Source organism: Anarrhichthys ocellatus, unplaced genomic scaffold (genome assembly GCF_004355925.1).
Source record: "Anarrhichthys ocellatus isolate YVR2014 unplaced genomic scaffold, GSC_Weel_1.0 scaffold91, whole genome shotgun sequence".
NCBI lineage: Eukaryota > Metazoa > Chordata > Actinopteri > Perciformes > Anarhichadidae > Anarrhichthys > Anarrhichthys ocellatus.
The window spans coordinates 621903-642759 of record NW_022280121.1 but is presented as its reverse complement, the minus strand read 5'-3'; the positions used below and the strand labels follow the sequence as shown (position 1 = coordinate 642759).

Genomic DNA, 20857 nt, shown 5'->3' with positions numbered 1-20857 from the left:
CACACACACACACACACACACACACACACACACACACACACACACACTGGGTGACTTTAGCCTGACTTTACCCTCTTACTCAGCCAGCCACTGACCCACCTAGTGTGGAATAGAGCACCAGACAGACGGCAGGCTTTTTACTTCAGGGAAAAATAAGGTAAAAACAACAAAAAATGCACATGCATACAACACTCACATGCACACAATGGACGGGTTTATTCAGAGTCTGATCATGCAGACGATGTCTGCTTCAATGCCATCAAGTAAAGTCGCATACGGGTTGGTCCACTGATGTCATCACTTGACACATCAGCAACGCACAGAAATGCAGACATTCACATCTACGTTACTAATGCGAGGACCCTCGTTAAATAAACTCTAGTCTCTGCTTTCTGCTATGTGCCCTCCTTTCAAGGAATCTTTAGATGTGCTGATTGACAGACTTTGTTACCTTTGTACAGAGCCAGGCTTGCTGTTTCCAGGTTATTGCTAAGCTAAGCTAACCAGCTGCTGACTCCAGCTCCATATTGAACACACAGATATGATAGTGGTAGCAATCTTCTCATCTAATTTTCCATAATGAAGCAAATAAGAGTATTTCTCAAAATGTCAAACTATTAGTTTCATTTCTAGCTACTTCTTTGGTCCTCAAAAGTGGAGAGGATATAGTTCAGTGAATAGCAACATACACAAAACACACACCCTAAAGCATGTGATATATATACACACTGTGATAATTATGTAACACACTGAGGACGATGCAACACAGACGTTCACCAAAGCACCGAATATTTAACTTCATGATTTCCCAGACGGCAAGATATTTTCCAACTCTGAAAAAAAAAAGAAAAAAAAAAAAAAAAAAAAAAGTTGTTTTTTTGTTTCGACACAGGGGTCACAGCTACAGCCAGTTCAGCTCTTTCTTGCACCTCAAACTCGTGACCAGGGAAGCTAGCGACAGGCCGATGTACTAACGTAATGCCACCACTTCCCTTTTCCTCTGGTTATTTCAGTCGGTTTGAGGCTCACGGCTGCCGACTGCTCGTGCCACATTGTAGTGGCCGGGGCGAGGTCAGCATGTGAGTTCAGAGGGGTAAAAGTCACAAGTTGAATTTTGCTCAGACATTGCACATTGGTCACCTGAAACCACTTTCCTTGTGCAGGCTGCAGTATGTCCTGTGTTGCACTTACTGCATTTATTCCTTGATTACCTTTTGTACCTATATCCTCACCTCCTTTCAATCTCTTTTTTCTTTATTTTGCTTCCTTATAGACTCGTGGTCTGAAGTGATGTGAACTTGTTGCATGACTAGCATTCATGAGCAAGCCTTTCATTACCGTGAGCATGTGTGCGTTTGTTTCAAAGTGCTGTCAATCAGCTTTGAGGTGAGGTTTTCCCGAAGAGTCCAACATGAAAGGTTCACACACTCTAAGGTCAGTGTTGTGTGAGCACATGTGTGCATTTGTGTGCTGTTTTTTTTATTAGCATGTGGATGCTGTGGTGCTGAGCCTTTTTATCAGAAAGAGGCCCTCTCGGCTGAAAAGCCAGTCAGCGCTTTCTTTCTCTCTCGTTTTTTTTCCTCCAATCTTCCTTTTTTCTTCCCCTTCTTTTTCCCCCTCTCCGGTTTACAAGGCCTTCGGTCACAAGCTCCGAAAGATTACCAGACACACCTCTTTCAGAAGCACCAATCACCTCACAGTTTGTGTGTGTTTGAAAGCGAACATTGGAGCGTTCGAGATCTCACACTTTTTACCCACTCTGCCTCCTCAGAGAAAAGAAAGTGGAGGAGGAAAAAAAAAAGCGAGGTGGAAAGAGGAGAGTGGGGTGGAGAGGAAGATATAGTGATTGCTGCTCGCCAACACAGAGCGGGAGAAATAGCGAGAGCGGAGTTTTGGCCTGCAGCCAGCTAGTGCCACCATACAGCTTTTGTGCAGAGAGTTGACTTAGAAAGAACCTTTCAGAGAGGGAGAGAAAAGAGTGGGAGATGACAGAGAAATACAAAAACGGGGCAACGAGAGGACGTCAGAGCAAGAGGAGAAGAAGCAAAAGAGGAGGACAAATGATCACAAAAGGCCGCTGTAAGGGAGAGGACAGACAAATAATTCATGAGCCTGTACAGTAGATTAAAGAGATCAGACCACAGCTAAACCCTTCTATCACTCCCTCCATCCCCCTTTAGCTTCCCTAAACTCACTCTTCTCTTGAATCTCACGAACTGTAACACTTTAATTTTCATTTGGGCATCACACTCTTTAATTGCGTTTATTTCCCCAGGTGAGGTCAGAGGAAGTGCACTGATGTCACTGTGTCACTAACTGGTCATTCTGGGTAATGCCATCAGCCTCAGCTTAGACAAAGTTGATTACCTGCGAGACCATCGTTTCCTGCCATGCCAACACAAATGCATGCACGGCACGCACATCTCGTAATGAGAATCCGTCAAAACAAAACTTAAACATAGCAAGGGCCCAAAAAAACTAAACTACTTTTGGTGGCCGCACATGCAAAACAAAAATACACACTCTACACCGACACAGGAGACAGAAGGGGTAGCAGTGTGGTTGCCAGTGGTCTATTAATAGCGGGGTAATATAAATACAAAGTGCTGCGTGTGGGGAAAAGAGCTCGACTGGAGAGACGGTGGGAGGGGACACTCTGATTCAATAGAGGCCACTGTTCACCTGACTGTATGTGCGTGTGTGTGTATCCTCGTGGATGTGCATAACATGCTATTGTGTGTAAGGAAATACCAGCCTGACCTGTGGACAGTAGTAAGTGGGTTTGTGTGTGTGTATTGGCATGTATGAAGCCAAGCTCTAAGCTGTGAGCGCCTGAGAGAGCGAAGATGAAGGACGGCCTCTCGTGTCCCCACTGAACCCTCTGTGCTCAGGCTAAATTGGGGCCGAGATGCCCATTCTCGTACCCCCAAATAACCCGCTACAGCATGGGGGTAAGTTCACGCCGCCCTTGGGCCCAAAATAAATACTGAGCCCTGATAACAATATACAGTCTGCTTGGCTAATGAAATTCCAACACTGTCACCATGGCATTGAAGTTCACTTCAAGCAGCGAGTATAGAAAAGGAGGTGTGTGGCATTTGAATTTAGCCAGGCGATGGAAATGGAATGATAACGTCCAGAATATGAACAAAAACATGGAGCTTAATTTGCTTCAATGCTTTTTTCATGGAAGAAACAGCTTGGCTTCCAAGTGGTGAAGAATGTAGTTGGCTGTACATTCTGCGAAGTGGAAGAAAGAAATCAAAAGAGTGGGCGAATGAGAAATTAGAAGGAGTGGTGGGTCCCTTTGGACGAAGATGCATATTTGAAAATTCCTTGCAATCTTGCTCATAACCTTTCCAGCATGTCCTCTCTTTCTCTCCCAGACTTCCTATCATTCTCCTCTGGGTACTTTTTTTTTTGTCAAAAAAACTAAATGCCATAAAAGAGTAGCATGACTGAGATGAATGAAGTATCCTGGCAGCACAGTTGTCACTTTCCTGCTTTGTCTCTTTCTCCAGTAATTGATACAGATATATTGCACACCAGAAAGCCTTAACGACAGGTGCAGACAGATCAGATCAGTAAAATATCTAAAAGCAGAGGTGGCATACAAACTGGACCCATTCTATTTACATTAAGAGTGAATTGATTGTAAACATGGTAAGACATGAAAAGTCATATATTGTGAGCAGAGACCTAATAAAAAGATAAATGCATATACAACAATGGCTGAATTAAGGCGAGGAGGACATGCAGATTTAAGCTGACACAGCAGAGTGGAGGCACCACGGCTACGTCATCATCATCTCCTTTGGCAATGATTAATGAGCTTAACAGAAATGTGCTCCCCACACGCAAGTAGACCTGTATAAACAAAAGCTTGGGCGCACACGTTTGCACACAGACACGCAAAAGCTCCAATGATGCACAAATGATCAAGCATAATCATATTGGACAAACGGACACATGCATGCACAGAAACCGGTGGGGTGGGTTATGCAGTCATGAAACGATAGCTTATCAAAGGATCCTCTGAGGTCAGTTTCGCAGGAAGTGATGCAATAGTAGGAGAAGACAGGAGTGATCGCACCAGTCCTGTGACAAACTACAAAATGCATGTCCAAACCCAGGTCAGAATAATAGGAGAAAAAGAGCAGAGCGTGAAGGCAAACTGCTGCTCTCCTTCCTTTTTGTCTCAAAGCAGGAAGGCATGTGACTCCTCAAAAGGGCGGACCCTAGAGAGGTTAAAGAAGAGGCTCGCTGTTGCTGAGAGAAAACTCACTGTGTGTGTGTGTGTGTGTGTGTGTGTGTGTGTGTGTGTGTGTGTGAGCGTTTTCCTTGCAAAGGTTAGGATCTCACCCCATGCTAAAACACACACATAAAATACACACTCAGGGATACTGATACACTGAGTCAGTGTACGTGTGTCAAAAATCACCACCACCACCTCCCTCCCTTTCTCCAGCTGCTCAGGGCTGACATGCCTGGAAATGCTGACATCAGCTAAGAATGAGACACACACACACACACACATAAACGCAGACAAATACACACGGTCAAACAGAAACACTTTCTAGTTCAGAGGTGTCGTGTATTAAGGTCAGGCGAGTTAAACTGACCTATAGATTCTGGGCCTGAGAGAATGAGAGATGGATTTTAATGGAAACAAGTCCAATTTTATACATAAGTGCTCTCGCTTGCACTAATAGCTCAGTATTAAATCAGCAGGCTCAGCTCTTAAACTGGTATAAATCTTGAAAATAAAACTTAAAGACAGCTCTACACCGAGTCTGCACCATCGTTCATCATTATCACTTAGCACCTAAGGTTTAGTTTAAAACATAAAAAGGAAAATCTCTGGTTTATTGCAACTTAATCTTTTGGCTAAATTACTTTAACTACACTCATCTGGTTGTAAAACAGAAAGAGAGTGCACCCAAAAGAATTCCTCATCCCATAACTACAGTGGGTTAAAGTTGAACTAGAAGTCTGACTGAAAACTGAGACGGATGTTTACAATGGACAGTTTGGGGGAAAACATATATGATTTCCCTTCGTTTTCACTTCAAATTAAGTTTGTTTAAACTGTCTGATTGTGTTTCCTGCATGTTTTTAGGAAAGTCCGATTTCCCAGATCTCAGAAATTAACCTGGGGAGTACAACTAGGAATGATGGCTAACAATAAAAAAAATAAAACCCAAGTTTTAATAAATGTGTGTGCGTGTGCGTGTGCGTGTGTGTGTCTGTGTGTCAACTTGTGTAATGTATACCGTTTCTGTTTTTAGCACCATTAGAGGGAATAGCCCCATGAACACCAGCGGGGCCCCGACACTAATCCGGCCCAGATGTGAAATCCACCACTGCACCGAAACTCAAAACGTACACACACCTAGCACGCACGAATACACACATTACAAACAAGAACCGGCACCCTCGGGTTCCAAACACTCAGGCTCAAACTAGATTTGTAACCCACTGTTTAGTTAGCCAACATGATTATGCGTAATGCTATTATTGCCGTAATCTGTTTCAATGAGATCATAGCTCACCTTCAGCGGAGTTAATTGAAGGTTTGATAGGTCATTAAACCGCGTATGTGGACAGATGAGACGACGCCCCCTTAAGCCAAAACTAAGTCCCGAGGGCGTGGCCTGGATACAGACTTGGGGCCTTTTAAGAAGGCTGTGTTGTGGAAACACAGGGTCAAAGGGACAGCGCGCGCACACACACACACACACACACACACACCAGAGCAAAGGTAAATCAAGCGGACCATTGTAATGATAAATATAATGTGGACATACTGAAATGCACAGAGGGAAAGTCAGTGGCAAAGGTGTTTGTGTCTTTTAGTGTCGGTGTGTCCATTCAGTTTAATTACTGAATACACCTACAAACGTTTGAGAGAAAGGCCCGGTATGCTGCAGGGCATTTGCACATGTTACATAACGTGAAGGGCGTTTCGTTGGCTTTAATTCAATTACGAGTGTCATTAACCGTGACATCATGCCTAATATCAACAACTCTACTGCAAGAGGTAGTTGTTTCACATTGGTGGCTCCACATGTCAGCATGAACTAGTTATCTTTACAAATTGACTCCCAAGACATTGCAGTATGTAAGAGAGTGGGCCCCTAACTTTTTGCCAAAGTTGACTTTACTTGTCACAGGTTAGGGGTTTAGTTTGGACGCGAGTTGTGAGAAGTTTTCCTTTTCAAATTGATTCATTTAAAGGATTTTTAGAGGCCCCGAAACATGAAAGAATCTGTCCACAGACACACAGACTCAGAAAGTGACAACAACACCAGCTTCGCTGTCACGCTGGTAATAAACATAATATTGTGTAACAGAATTATGTGATTTTCTTTTTGATGATTTTCTACCAATAATGTGAGGTGAAGTCATAATTTTTTTCACACTTCATGGACCTACATGTCTTTTTCCATTCATGGTGAATACAATATAAACATAGATATAAACTATTAATTAAAAATCGATACAGTATCAAAAACATCACAAAACATAGGATCGCGATACTTAAGTATTTCGAGATACCAGTCAGGAAGAAATTTGTCATTTCATGTGTGTGCAGAAGATCTCCTGCCATTGACTAGAAATGAAATGTATTTGGGTTACTAAGAAAACTCAACATTCTGAGTTGCAAAGGGATTCAGTTCGGCAGAAAACTTCATCTCCACAGAAAAATCTCAGGTAGCACAGATCTCACATAAATCTATTTCATATTCCCGGTGTAATCCATAAATCTACAATTTTGTCCTGTGCCGAACTCAAGCTGGTCCTCAGAAATAAAAGTATGCACCCAGGGCAGAGTGGTGGTACGGGAGGCAAAAACCCTCAGTCAACCCCTCGCCCACATAAAAACAGCATTTCGTCCTCCCTCATTTCCTCCCTCTGTCCCCCCCTCTTCTCTTTCCCCTGACCAACCATCTCCTGCATCTTTCCTTTCGCTATTGAAATATATCATCTTAATCATCTTAAAGTTCAATTTCAACAACAACCTAAATTTTCCTCCACTATAAAACACAGGACTGGTCTATGACGCATTCGTAAATTTACCAATAATAAAGCCATTAGCTGATGAATGAAACAGGTGAATCATACTGCTGAGCTTATTGATGGCTTCTTCTACTGGTTGGAGAAACAATCAACCAATCAGAGCTTTGTAGGCAGTAAGAATGGAGATGCCATCTTCCCAAATAGCTCGCCTGGCACCTACAATGGCGACAAGCATGCATGATAACGACTTATATCTTTGCGTATTTCCTTATTGAGCCAGAGGTCTTTCACTACAGTTGCTCCGTGGTTGAACCAGGAGATTTTCATCTCATTGAAGCCTAGGAAGTTCTCCAGCTGCCAGTCATTGTCTTTGCAGAAAACAAACAGGACTTTAACTTTCAAACCCCAGAATGCTCAAAATAAATCCGCCCACTTCTCTACTCCATTGTCCTTGAAATAGGTCTGTGGGTTGAGGTGTAGATGGCAGGCTCATTTCCCGAAGGTATTCCTTGTCACCCGCACCATGTCTTCCCACAGGAATAGCAACGTTCCTCTTCCTGATAATTATGAATGATTCCGCCCTTCTCCCTCTATCCCTCTATCCCTCCACTCCTCGGTGCTGCTCGTATCGCGCAGAGATGTAATTAATCATGTAGACACCCTGCTAGTCTTAATACTAAGGGTGCCCTCTTGTTCTCTATCTCTCTGTCTTCCCCCTATACTCTTTATCTCACTCTGTCTCCCTCAATGCCTCTCAATCTCCCTCTCTCACACACACACACACACACACACAGTTTGAAGGTCTCATTAATCACCTGTTCACGTAGAAAAGCTCTGTAATGCATACCATTGGGATCGTTTGGTGGTTGGCCTCCCCTGTCTTTTGTACCCTTGTCTCTATATACTCATGTACGCTATGCACCACCACAACACTGTGCTTTCATTCTGTGTGTATTAGAGTGCATCTGTCGTCAGCACGCTCTTACGCCGAGATAAATACGATAATCGTCGCTAGCAGACTTGCCCTCTGGTCCCTGTCTATTTTTAGACGTCAGATGTTGAAATGGTTCAAGTTCTTAAAAAGGGCAGGCTGCGGCATCCTCCTAAAGCCGGGGCACACGATCTGTCTACCCAACCCAACAGTCAAACCCAAACAACATTAATGTCGCACAGCAAATGAATTATTTGAAATCCACCAGCAGTTTATCACCAAAATATTAAGAGCATTTGTACTTATTGACTGGCAGATGGTTTCCCTTCAGTACTGTACTCTAGAGTGTGTTTTTATTTTCATAACAGATCGAAAGAGTTTGACGGATGAAATTGTCATTTTTCTGTAAAAGGAGCTCCTGTTTGGTAAAATGTGCAAGAAGGGACATTATGATGATGTCTGAAGTGCCGTGAAACAATAGAGATTTCTCTACCAGAACAAAATATATCAAAGTAGTTATCCCATAGGTCATTGTGGGCTATGTTGCATATGAAGGATCAATGTGTGAAAGTATTGTAATGTGCCTTTTATTCAATTTGCTAGATTGCTAAAAAAACACAAACTCCCATTTGGTTAAACAGTTTCTAAACTGCAAAATATTTGACTCAACTTCCCCACCCCAGTACTTAGGTTTGGTATATGCCGATATAGAAAAAGTGAAATACATAAATATTAAAATATTATTGTTGTGTTTGGACGCGTTGTTTCAGTTACTTTCCTCACTGCTGCTTTACTCTGTTAAGCCTGTTTCTCCTTCTGTCTCTCCGTCTGAAGACGTCGTCTTTGTCTTTGCTGAAATGTGTCTGTTGTCAGTGTGTGCGTGTGTGTTGTTGGCAGGCATGTTGCTCCGTAGCTTAAGGACGCCGTGTCCTGGAACTCGGGTTGATAAAGCCCAGCAGGGATGTCCTGTGTTGTTCCAAAGTAAAGTGTGCATGTCCTGCACTGAGTAATGTGCAGTGTGTTTGTCAACGACCACTGACAGGGTTTTTCTTTTTGCGTGAATGACAGAAAGTAGATTAGTTTTTGTCCTTTTTCAGGAGCCAAATCGTGAGAATATGTAGTGATCGATTTCCCTGCTGCTTCTTCTTGCTTTTGTATCCTTGCTTCTCCTTCCAGTGCGTCTGTGTGCTTAACTTTCCACTGTGACTGTGAGCCAATGCTCCAAAGGAGCTGAGGTGACCGTCCAGCTCTGACGCTAGTCACATTACTTGGGTTACTTAGGGTAATGTGACTAGCCATGCCTGTTCACCGGCCTGCACTGATTGGCTATTTTAGGGGGGCTGGGTTGGCTAGCTACCCCACCTCGGGCTAACTGATTGGAGGAAACGTAAGCGTAAACAAGGACTTCTTTGAGCATGTGGCCTTACACAACGCGGGACACGCTGCATGCAGGCGAGAGAAGAGAAGGAGGGAGGCAGATGGGAGTTACAGAAAGAGAGAGGTCGACATTGCAGTAGTAAGATCTCGGTGATGACAAGACCAGGCTTTTTCGTGACTTAACAAGGTCACAGCTCTTGGAAAGCAGTGTGTGTGCATGTTTGTGTGTGTGTGTGTTCACTTGAACTGCAATTTAATTCTAAGAGGAACTCGATATTGCTGTTCACACCATAGCGATGGATTTGTCAGTCTCAATAAGGCATCATAGATTAGATAGATCTATTCCCTGAATTGATTTGATGTTTAAAGTGTGTGTGTGTGTGTGTGTGTGTGTGTGTGTGTGTGTGTGTGTGTGCGCATTCCAATGAAGACCTTAATCTATTCACAAAAAGATGAGCAGAGGGGGGAATAAGAGTAGAAATATAAGCAGAATGAGGGGAACAGGATTCCTTTTGCCAAGTTCCAGATCCCCGTCCAGTGTATAAACACACACACACACACACACACACACACACACACACACACACATATAAATAAAACTTAAACACACACAAGCGGAGAGACACCCAGCCTCTGGCTGGGAAAAAGCACATATGATTGAAGAGAATGGAATGTTCTGTCTGCAGTCCAGAGCTCAGGGCAGCTGGAACCTGGACCCAATGTGTGTCTGCGTGTGTGTTTTTGTGTGCATTTGTGTGTCAGTGTCGGGTCACAGTATAAATAACCATCCTCTCTCGGCCTCGTTCGTGCAGACCAGCCAGGCTGTTCATTTATAAACTGCCTTGTACGTGTCAAAGACATCTACGACTCCACCTCACGTCACCTCGTTAGACTTTCACCGCTCCGCTCTGCGACTTGAGGCTCATGGTTTCCACGTCCACGTGGCTGCGAGGGAACGCGCAACATAAATCTGTAATCACATAACAAGTGTGTCATCTGCACAATGCGCTAGAAAGGGAAGCTAGACGCTGGTTTTGTGAAATGCATGTGTGTACAGTAATCCCCATCTTTGGTCATATTTTTGTTAAGTTGTCGCACACACCGTGTTTTTAAAAATACTTATGTATTGGAATGACCAGATGAGATGGAAATTGAAAAGAACTTTCTTTGTGTGCCCTCTTCACTTCACTCGTTTGCTTGCTTTCCTCACTTCTGTGTTGCTTCAGCCGAACAGTCAATCAGAGTGATTTCTCTCACCGATGGCCTCTACCGCCGATTCAACATGCTCAGCTGAAAAGTCTCCGACAAGGGCCGACTAGTACCAACAAGTGCGAGACACACCACAGAAACTGGGGCCACAGACACTCACCGACGGCCAACAGGGCTTTAAGAGTTACACAAATCAAATGTGACATGTATTTGTGGCTAAACAATCTTAGGCCAAGGCTCTTGTTTGTGTCTTTGTTGATTTATTGATTGATTGGAATATTAGAATAGAATTGTTTCCTCTCTTTCTAAAAATGAATGAGCTCTTTTGTCTCTACCTCTTATGTTTGCTTTTATAACATTTAAAAGTCATCATGTATCTGGTTCATTTGCTTCCCGTCACCTGTTTGCACAAAGTTAATCTTGTTTCCATTCTTTAAAGAAAGAACACTTCAGGGCAAAACAAGCATTATTTTGGTAAATGGTAACTAATGTTGCACAAGCTGTCTGCTTGACCCAGCAGCAGTCACTGTTGACATTAGACTCAGATTAGAGCTGGTTTACATAATGGCAGAAAGTGTGGTTATGTTTGGCCAGGACTCACACGCACACACACACACACACACACACACACACACTGTGTCTGGTTAGTTACACCAGAGGTGTGAGGTTCAGGTCACATAGTTGGTCCAATCACAGCAGTGGCAGCAGGGTCAAGGGGGCGGGGTTAACATGTTTCAGGCGAGAGCTGCAACCTCAAAGCACTTTCACCTTTGACCCATTGCTGTCTCCTGGCTCTGTGAAACTGTACCCTCTGACCCAACGCTTTCCTGTAGCACAACCCATGAAGAGGTGTGTGTGTGTGTGTGTGTGTGTGTGTGTGTGTGTGTGTGTGTGTGTGTGTGTGTGTGTGTGTGTTGAGGGGTTTTGTTGTATGTTTCCTCTGCATTTCCTTACAGCTAAAGGCGGGGAAGGTTGTACCTGGGTTGGGCTGACCAGTAAAATGATTCTCTCAGGCACAAACAGAGTACAGGAACCTGGCAAAGTGAAACTGACCCAGTTCATACATTTGAGTTCAGATATGTGCTGTAGCTGGGTGATGAAATACACTTGCAACACCATGCAGACCCTCCCTTTTCTGTACTGCCTGGCTACGCAAACCCATTTCACTCCACCAATCACCACTGATGGAGCGAGGACAGCTACAACCTATTGGAAAGCACTCTCAGAATCATCTGCACCAATCAGAGGAACCTGCTTTGAGTAACCTCAGTGGTCTGAGGTATTCATTTCTATACATTTACAACGTGCATATGGGGTATTAAATTGATATCATCCCCTCACATCAGTTTAAAATCTTCTTAAAATTCCCCCTTAAAAGAAAAAATCAATGTACACGCAATTTCTACATTTAGATTGACATAAATGCAAATATAGGGGTTCCCACCTACGCGCCTACAAAAATCAGAATAATGAGAGAAAGGAGAGAGAGATTCCTAGCGTGGTTGCTGACAGTGATTAATTGTTCCCACATGTTGCTGACGGACAAAAAGGCCTCTGTGTTCCTGAGCTTTGGCTGCAGCTGGTGCGCGCGCTCACACACACACACCACTAAAACACACACACACAGCTGGGGCCTGTCTCACGAAGTGAGTTCAGCTTCGTCTGGCTTTTTTTGAATCTGTTTGCTTCAAAAACATTGCACTGGTGAACCTGGATAACCGGTCTCATGAACGGTTGACTCTTTGGACCAGGTTTCCCGATCGATTGAAGAAATAGTTTGGCAATTTTTGGAAATACATGCGCTTGCTTCCTTGCCGAAAACTCGATGAAAAGATCGCTTTCATGTCTGTACACTCAATATGAAGCTACAGCTAGCAGCGAGTTAGCTTAGCATAACATCCGGAAAGATGGGGAAACCAATACTCCGGCTCTGTCTGAACATAACAGAATCCACCTACCAGCACCTCTAATTAACACATTTCATGAATATTTTATTTTCTAAATATTTGTTGGCCGGGCTCAGTGACTTCCTGGAGTCTTGTTGCTACTGTGAGGTTGCCAGGCAGGTATTAATATTCAAAGTAAAGACATTTGTTAGACAAACGTTGAATCCAAAGTTAGTTCACTAACCTACTTGTGAGGGCCCAGATGTGTTATCTAGATCTCAAATGAGAGAGAATGAGGTAGAGGGTACAAAACAGAAAAAAGGAGGGACAAATTAGGTCGAGAAAGAAAAAACACAAGCTGTGTTAGTGTATGTGTGTGTTATTTATCTGCTGTTGCAGCATAGTAGGAGTTATGAATCAGAGCTACTGTCCCAGTGGGCTTTGGGAATATCCCAGAGGAGCTACAATAGTAAGCATACAGCATCCCAATAGCATGTACACACACATACACATAGAGTGCATACATTCTGCAAATAACAAAACATAAAATAACATAAACAATATGATTGAATTTGTCATTAGATACAGTCAGAATCATGGCAGCCAGAAAATAGACCGTGTGGTCTGCAGGAGAGACTGAATGTCTACATGAAACGTGAAGCAAAGGAAATGTCAAAACAGTGGACTGAGCTGGTTAACAGCTCAGTCCACTAAAATAATAAAACATATTTTCCACTTTCAGAACATGTTTCTTTCCAATACCATTAAGGTGAATACAATTTTGTTTGTGGTGCTTGAAGCTTTTGAAAAATTACATTTTAAAAAATGTGGTTTTTGCAGAACATATATCAAGGACATGATCCAGAATAACAAGAATAATCATTACATGGTTTGTGAGGAAGTGTAGCCTATGTGAGAGGATCTACTACTACCATGTACTACACACATACACCACATGTAATACTGATGCATACCAGGCACAGTTTTCTTTCTTTCATCGTGCAATCATCCTCCTCTCACCCTCTTTCTCACCATCACTCACACATTTTCACTTGGCACCCAATTTTGTCCTCTATTTATCACTGTCCATGCGTCGCTTGCAGATGTCCCGTTTCCTTTTTTTGTGCTGCTCCATCCAGTTAGAAATATCTCACCTGACATTTGAAAGATACGAGCAGTGGCACGGTAAAGAGAAACATTAAACAAGTGGCTTTGCTGGGTGGAGGGAGTGGGGCGGTGCAGGGATAAAGGTGGTGTGGGATGAAGCGAGGGAGAAGGATTGATGAAGTGTCAGGAGCTGGCAGGTAAATGTTTACAGCAGCGGGAGAAGGAAACTCACATTCCATTCATTCTGCTCTCATTCATCCTTCCAAAAGTTCTCTTTTTCCTTTACAAAGTCTATCTCCTGCCTGTATTTACATCTCTTTGGCAGCAGTAAACTTTTAGCCAGTATATATGCTGCGTGTGTGTAAAATGTCCTGTAATAAAGCAGCATTAGGTCATGCCTCGAGAGACGCTGGCAGAGGATAAACACTGGTCTCCCTGGTATCGCTTCTCATCTTACCTCATTGCACAGAATACACACAAACACACACACACACACACACACACTTGGGAAATGCTCATTCACATACACACACCATTCATTATTAAGTGTTTTTTGTAAAAACGTCCTGCAAAAACAGCTTTTGCATTTGCAATGGCAAAACACTCAAACACGCATTTTGCAAATGGAAAACCTGGGCATTTCCATATAACTATCAAACACAGATGAATGCTCAAAAACAAACACTCACACAGGGTCATAGGTTCAGTTGGGCCCCAGAGATCCAACTTTCTTATCCTGCTAACGCAGCATTCAGAACAGTAACTTAAGCTTCTCTTTCTCCTCTCTGATTGAACTGCCTCAGACCAGAAAAACAATCCAGACTAAATTGTCTGTAGACTGTTGCTCAGGAAAGACGGGACTGCTTCATGGAAAACAATATTGTGATTCCCACAAAAACTCGAGGATTTTGGCCTTCGCTATTTGGAACCCAGAAATCTCTTCCGTGTAAGGGAGTAAAAATATACAAGGGAGGAAAACAGAGGGAAAAATGCCTGCATGTTGTGGATGACGGTTGGGTTGTTTATATGGGAGGATATAGCATAGCCCCAGAGTCCCCTCAGGGCTCATAAGAGCTATGTGTTTGTGAGATAACAGAAACTGCGGAAGAGGAAGGGGGTATGGAGAGGAGGCCTTCAGTAGGTTGTTGGGCACAAAAAGAGGAAAAAAGAGAAGAAGAAATTTCGGAAATGCTTGAGACAGAAGTTAAACCAACGAGGTCATAACCATATACATCAATTGACCTTCAAATGCAGGCGTTGGTGTTCACAGAGGGTTGTCTAGATGCTCATGTGCATGGGTCTAATTTACAGATCAAGTGTAGTTGGGAGTTTTGAGTCTTGAATAACTGCAAAGCCAGAGCTTACATCATACAATCCGCCATTGACTCCACACTAATCGATTAGTGAAGATGAGTAGTGACGGAGTTGGAATGACTTCTCTTCAGTGTAAACATGTTTTGTGAATGCTTTATATCGTGCAAATGGGAACCCATAATGGCGCGCAACAATAAAACTTACAAGAACTACTCCTGTTTAAATAGTGCCCTCTAGCAAAGTGTGAAATAAGAAAGAGAGTCAGTGATACAACAGGGATGTTGTATGGCAGTTCAATGTGTACATACATCTCTGTGTAGTGAGTAAAACTCTTGATCATGTGCACCAGTTCCCCCACAATGAGCCTCTAGGGCTCACACAAGGAAGGAGCTCAGAGCTGATCAATAAACACCAGACAAGACTCGCACGCAAACACACGTGATCCGACACAGAACGAGCTGCTCAAGCAACACAGGGGCTCTTTGTATGTGTCATTCATAATCGAGGAGACGCTTGATTATAGACCACTGTCTCCTTTATAACCACTACACAAAAGCTACAGGGGAACAATGCAGACATCAGCGCTAAGTGCTGCAACACGTTAATGTGTTCCTGTCTATTTGGGGGTTGAACAATTGAAACAATTGGATTTTTTCATTGTTTGTGTGTCTAATCACCGGAGCAACTGTTTACATTGCTGCAGAACCCGTAGTAGTGGGTTGTTTATGGATCGGTTTCGTTGGACTTAATGAGAGGTATTCATTGAACGTTGTATTGGTAAAAGGAGAGAAAAAACACAACAAATCAATATTCATGTCATTGTTTGAGCGATTGATTCAAGAGGATTTTACACACGTCACTTAACACAGTCTCTTCTCTTTCTCTGCTTTGTGTTACAGAACTCCATCCGGCACAATCTTTCCCTTCACAGCCGCTTCATCCGCGTACAGAACGAGGGGACGGGGAAGAGTTCCTGGTGGATGATCAACCCAGAGGGAGGGAAGGGTGGCAAGGCTCCTCGCCGCCGTGCTGTGTCAATGGACAACAGCAACAAGTACACCAAGTCGGCCCGCGGCCGTGCTGCCAAGAAGAAGGCAGCTCTGCAGGCCGCAGCCGCTGCAGCTGGTGAAGGCGGCGGAGACAGTCCTTCAGGTCTCTCCAAGTGGCCTGGAAGCCCAACGTCACGCAGCAGCGAGGATCTGGACGCCTGGACGGACTTCCGCTCCCGCACTAATTCCAACGCCAGCACACTCAGCGGTCGCCTCTCACCCATTCTGGCCAACCCTGAGCTAGACGAGGTGCCCGATGACGAGCCTCCTCTCTCGCCTATGCTATACTCCAGCCCTGGCAGAGCACTGTCTCCTGGCATCGCCACAACCAGCTCTGCGCCGGCTGAGCTGCCCCGCCTTGCGGACCTGGCAGGTACAATGAACCTGAATGACGGACTCACAGATGACCTGATGGATGAGTTGCTGGATAACATCGACCTGGTGCCACCCGTGACGGGGCCGACAGCTCCAAATGGTTCCTCGGGGTTCAACTTTGTGTCCAAATCCAACGGGCTAGGCTCACCTTCCACCACCTCCTCTCCCTCCACCAACACTTCTACTAACGGTGGAGTTAATGGTTACAGTAACTCCATCTTTGGCCCCCACACGGCAGGCTCGTCGCTGCGTCCGGCCCCCATGCAGACCATCCAGGAGAACAAGCAGACCTCCTTCTCCAGCATCAGCCTCTCTCGCTTTGGCAGTCAGACACTACAAGACCTGCTTAACTCTGACAGTCACAGCCACAGCGACGTCATGATGACCCAGTCTGACCCGCTGATGTCACAGGCCAGCGCTGCTGCCATCGTTTCCCAGAACTCCCGTCGTGGCCTCATGCTCCGTAATGATCCCGTAATGACCTTTGGCACCACTGGAGGACTTCAGCGCAGCCAAGTGGAGATACTTCAAAGTAACAACCACAACCAGAGCTCCCCGAGGTCTTTAAACGGAGGCCTGAACCTAGCCAACGAGGCTAACGCTCTGGCGAATGCCAAGCAGCAGCTCCTGCTGTCACCTTTGGGAGGAAATGGTTCCTCTTCCATGCAGATCGACACCTCGATCTTCCTAAACGGGACAATTGGCAGCAGTGGAGGGATCTGTCAGGACCGTTTCCCCACAGATCTGGACCTGGACATGTTCAACAGCAGCCTGGAGTGTGATATGGACTCCATCATTAGGAACGAGCTGATGGACGCAGATGGCCTGGACTTTAACTTTGACTCTCTGGCCAACATGAACGGAGTCGGCAACTTCGCAAACACCAAGCAGACTTCTCAGAGCCGGGTACCCGGCTGAGAGGGTCAGGCCGGGGAGGAGCAGAGCAGGTGTGTATGTTTGGGTGTTGTGTGCATGGGCGTAAACCATGTGGCCTTGAATTAGGGATGCACTGATCTAACCTTTCCTCACTCGGTTCCAACATTTAATCTAATGCCGAGTACAGATACGATACTAGTGTTCTTTTTTACAAAATGTAAAATCTGTAGAAGTCTCTGTGCAGAACTGATTAAGATATGTGTAAACTTACATGATAGTGTGCTATAAGTGAAAATATTCATACACCAACATGCTTTCTAGACTTGTGAAAAGTGTATCTACATTGTTTTCATTTTCGTGCTGTACAATTACTGGTGTTGCAAACAGATACAGACCTGAAGAAAAAGCTCTGAACAGCTGTCACAAGCCCTAATCAGAGTCCATGCTGCACTCATTGTCTTGTAAATCCACATGGAAAAGGTTCTCTCAACGTAATTACACGACTCTGCATCTCTTCACTAAACCACTTCAGCTGTTTTCCTCAAACCAAAACTGACCTGCTAAAGAACAAAGCTTCTCCACCAGTTTATGTTTTTACCGACCCCGCTGATTGGGTCCCCAGCAATGCGCCCGCAAAGTGTGAAATAGAATGTATTACATCCATGCAAATTTTCAAAACGACAAAAAAAAAGTCTGTATCTACTATTTATGGAAACTGCAAAAGTTAATGTCAACACTTCTGGTTTCACGGTAAAGGTCTACCTCTGCCTTCACAAAATGCATTTATTGTGAGCCACATGCAGGAAGTACCAGTGGTAGCTTTAAGCACATTCAATTACTGCTGCAAATGAGCAGAGTGGAACAAAAAAAGCTGGATTGGTGACATTTAGTTAATAAACATGACTTTGCAACAGAAAGACTATTTTCTTGCTTTTAGTTAGTACATTATGAATACTCAGTCATAATCATCTTGTTCTTTATGTCACCAGGTCTGAACTATGTAGTGCAAGAGAAGATCAGACACACGACATCCTTTTTGCCAAACCTGCCATCAGCACAACGTAAAATACGAACCCTGTGTTTACAGAAGAAGACTTCCTCTCGAGAGCTTTACCTTCGCTCCCACACTGGTGAACCATGAACAATCCGACAGACTCCAGAGATACTGCACATCATCCCTCGAAGCCTCCTGTGAAGAAACAACACAAATGAAGCTATGTCAAACTCACAAATTATGCAATTTTCCTTTGACACCCAGTCTGTTGACATCAGAGACACTGCTTCATCAGAAGGGGTTTCAGGTGATGTACAAGGACTTTATATCAAGCCAAGACTGAAGCAGTTGTTTCCGTTGAAAACACACAAAAAAAAGAAAGTGTAAAGTGAAACAATCAAGCAGTGATGTGGTGTAAATCTGATCCAGTGGTTTCCTGGGATGTGTTATGTTGAGAAAAGAATATCCCTCTGTTCTCTCTCGGTGATTTTTTAATGTTCAGTGTTTGTTTTCTAGATTTTCTGTCTTATCCTCATTGTTTCTGCATCATACATGTCTTTACAGAAATAATTGGTGTATTGATGAAATGGAAAGATGAACATGGAGTATCTTTACTCGCTGAGTGGCCACGCATACAGTACATGCAAACACACCAACAGACCAACCTACTCTTTGACCCAGTTTGCACCTTTTCAAGTCAAAACTGCTCAACTCAATGCCATGCACTTCCAATTCTGTTGCTTCAATTAAATGAAATGTTGCATACTGAGAGTTATATTACCATTAGCTGAATATTACAAAAATATTTGCTATCATTTGTAAAAAGAAATCTGTAAATCTGTAATCTAACTGTAAAAAAATATGAAAAACGACTAGAGGAAGAAAATCTCTGACATGGATATTTGTTCAAGAAGGACAGGGAAAGATTTTGTCTCTTTTGTCAGATTTCTTAACTTCTGGTGAATTCTGTTGGGGTCGTTTATCACTGCATATGATGTAGCCAAAATGAATACCTGTGTCCTAGGGTTGTGAACATTTCCACACCGTTACAGGTGCTATGTAAACAGTGTTGAACCCTGCCCTGAGAGCAAGCCGTGCATTTTGTTCCTTTTGTTTCTGTTTTTACCCACGACCTGCAGAAGCCCAAAGCTGCAGCCATTTGTAGCACGGCGAGGAGGGGAGGGGGGGAGGGGGGGGGGGGGGGTTAGGGTTTTAGGCTCATTCCTCTAGAAGCCATTTGTTTCTCGAGTCAAACAATAATAAGCTATCTATGTATATTGCCAAAATTACTTGAAACAAACAGTAGGACATGCTGGCAGCCAAATCACGACACACACAAACACACACACATGCAAGCACACACATTTGTTGCACACACATAGAATAAATACTACCAGGGATCTGTGTTAAGCTCTGCTGTTCTCTTGTCATGAGCTCATGAGGCTTCTTATGCATATATAGAATCACTCAGGGGGGGAAAAGGGAGGCTTCCCATTTTAAGTAACATCAAGTCACATTCTAATGGTATTTTAACATTTCTTGATAGAAAAAAACAGTAATGCTTTGTGTTTGTGAACTTGTAACCTGTGAACTTTTGGCCGTCAAGATGAAGAAGGAAGATAAACGTCAGGATTAAGACTTCACGCGGTCCGTTATTTTTGGTTTTGCTGGTATGGCTTTAGATTTTTTTCCTCTTGTCGGACTTGTGACACGCATACACCCCCCCCCCCACCCCCCCCCCCCCCCCACCCCCTCATGGACACGCCTGGTGCTCCTGCAGGTGATTTCCTGTATCTCCTGAGTGTATGTGTTTATCTGTGGAATTTATTTCTGTTGAATTAATCTCACGAGGATGTGTAATCCCTCACTATCCCTCATGGTGCATACAGCACAGCCGACTGTATGCATGCATGTATTTATGCATTATGAATTGTGTGAAATGCATATATACTCGCTGTATGTCCTTATATACTCATGTAGTACTTGACCCCTTTGGATTTTATGATGCCTCTGAAGGTAAAGTTGAAGAAGCGATGAACAACGTTCCCCCCCCCCCCCCCCCCGTAGGAGGGAACACTGTTACCAGCGATTTAATTGTTGAACCAGATTTTTTAAATGGTGGAAAGCACCGTTGTTGTAGCATCTGGACACCCTGGTATCCCTTCTCTGTCTGGGGTAGCGACATGAAGTGTATGCCCCGCTGTGTATAATAGTGTACAGATGTGTGTGTATATCACTTTGAGGCCAAGGCAGAGGAGTGTGTGTGCATGGTTGACTAGAATGATCTACTGTGCTATCTGAGGTTTAGTGCATGACCTAGCTGTAACCCTTGACCCTTCCAATGGTGCCGTCCTGCGACAGAAATTGTAATTCACGGAGGAACCCTGTGTCTTTGGCGCTTAAGCACACACACACTTTCTATTTTTTAAAATCAGGGCTTACAGAGCTGCGTCCTCCCACATTAATGGGTTTATTATTACGATGTAGTGTGTGTACATCGAGGCAGACACAGGGAAAGCCTCCTTAACGGACGTTCCTCAGCTTCACACTTGTTTTATTCCACGTGGAGTACAGCAGGTTAACGTCCTGGTGCTCTCAGTGAGTGTGTGGTCATCATTTCGATGCGGTAGAAGCCTCATCTGACATCGAGCTGGAATTTCCTACGCACTTGTCGCATCTAAAATTTCCAGAGCATTTATCACATTGCCTTGGCAGGGGG

At 43.9% G+C, this 20857-nt stretch overlaps 1 protein-coding gene across 1 annotated transcript in view; it reads left to right on the top strand.

Moving 5' to 3' along the window:
• foxo3b (forkhead box O3b) overlaps positions 1 to 19870 on the top strand; it is a 39148-nt gene extending 19278 nt beyond the window's left edge. Inside the window, exons 3-4 of the mRNA XM_031875454.1 lie at positions 15744 to 17215; positions 18134 to 19870. Coding sequence (XP_031731314.1) covers positions 15744 to 17186 — 1443 coding nt within the window. The 3' untranslated portion in view covers positions 17187 to 17215; positions 18134 to 19870. The remainder of the gene's footprint in view (positions 1 to 15743; positions 17216 to 18133) is intronic.
• The last annotated feature ends 987 nt before the right edge of the window (positions 19871 to 20857 follow it).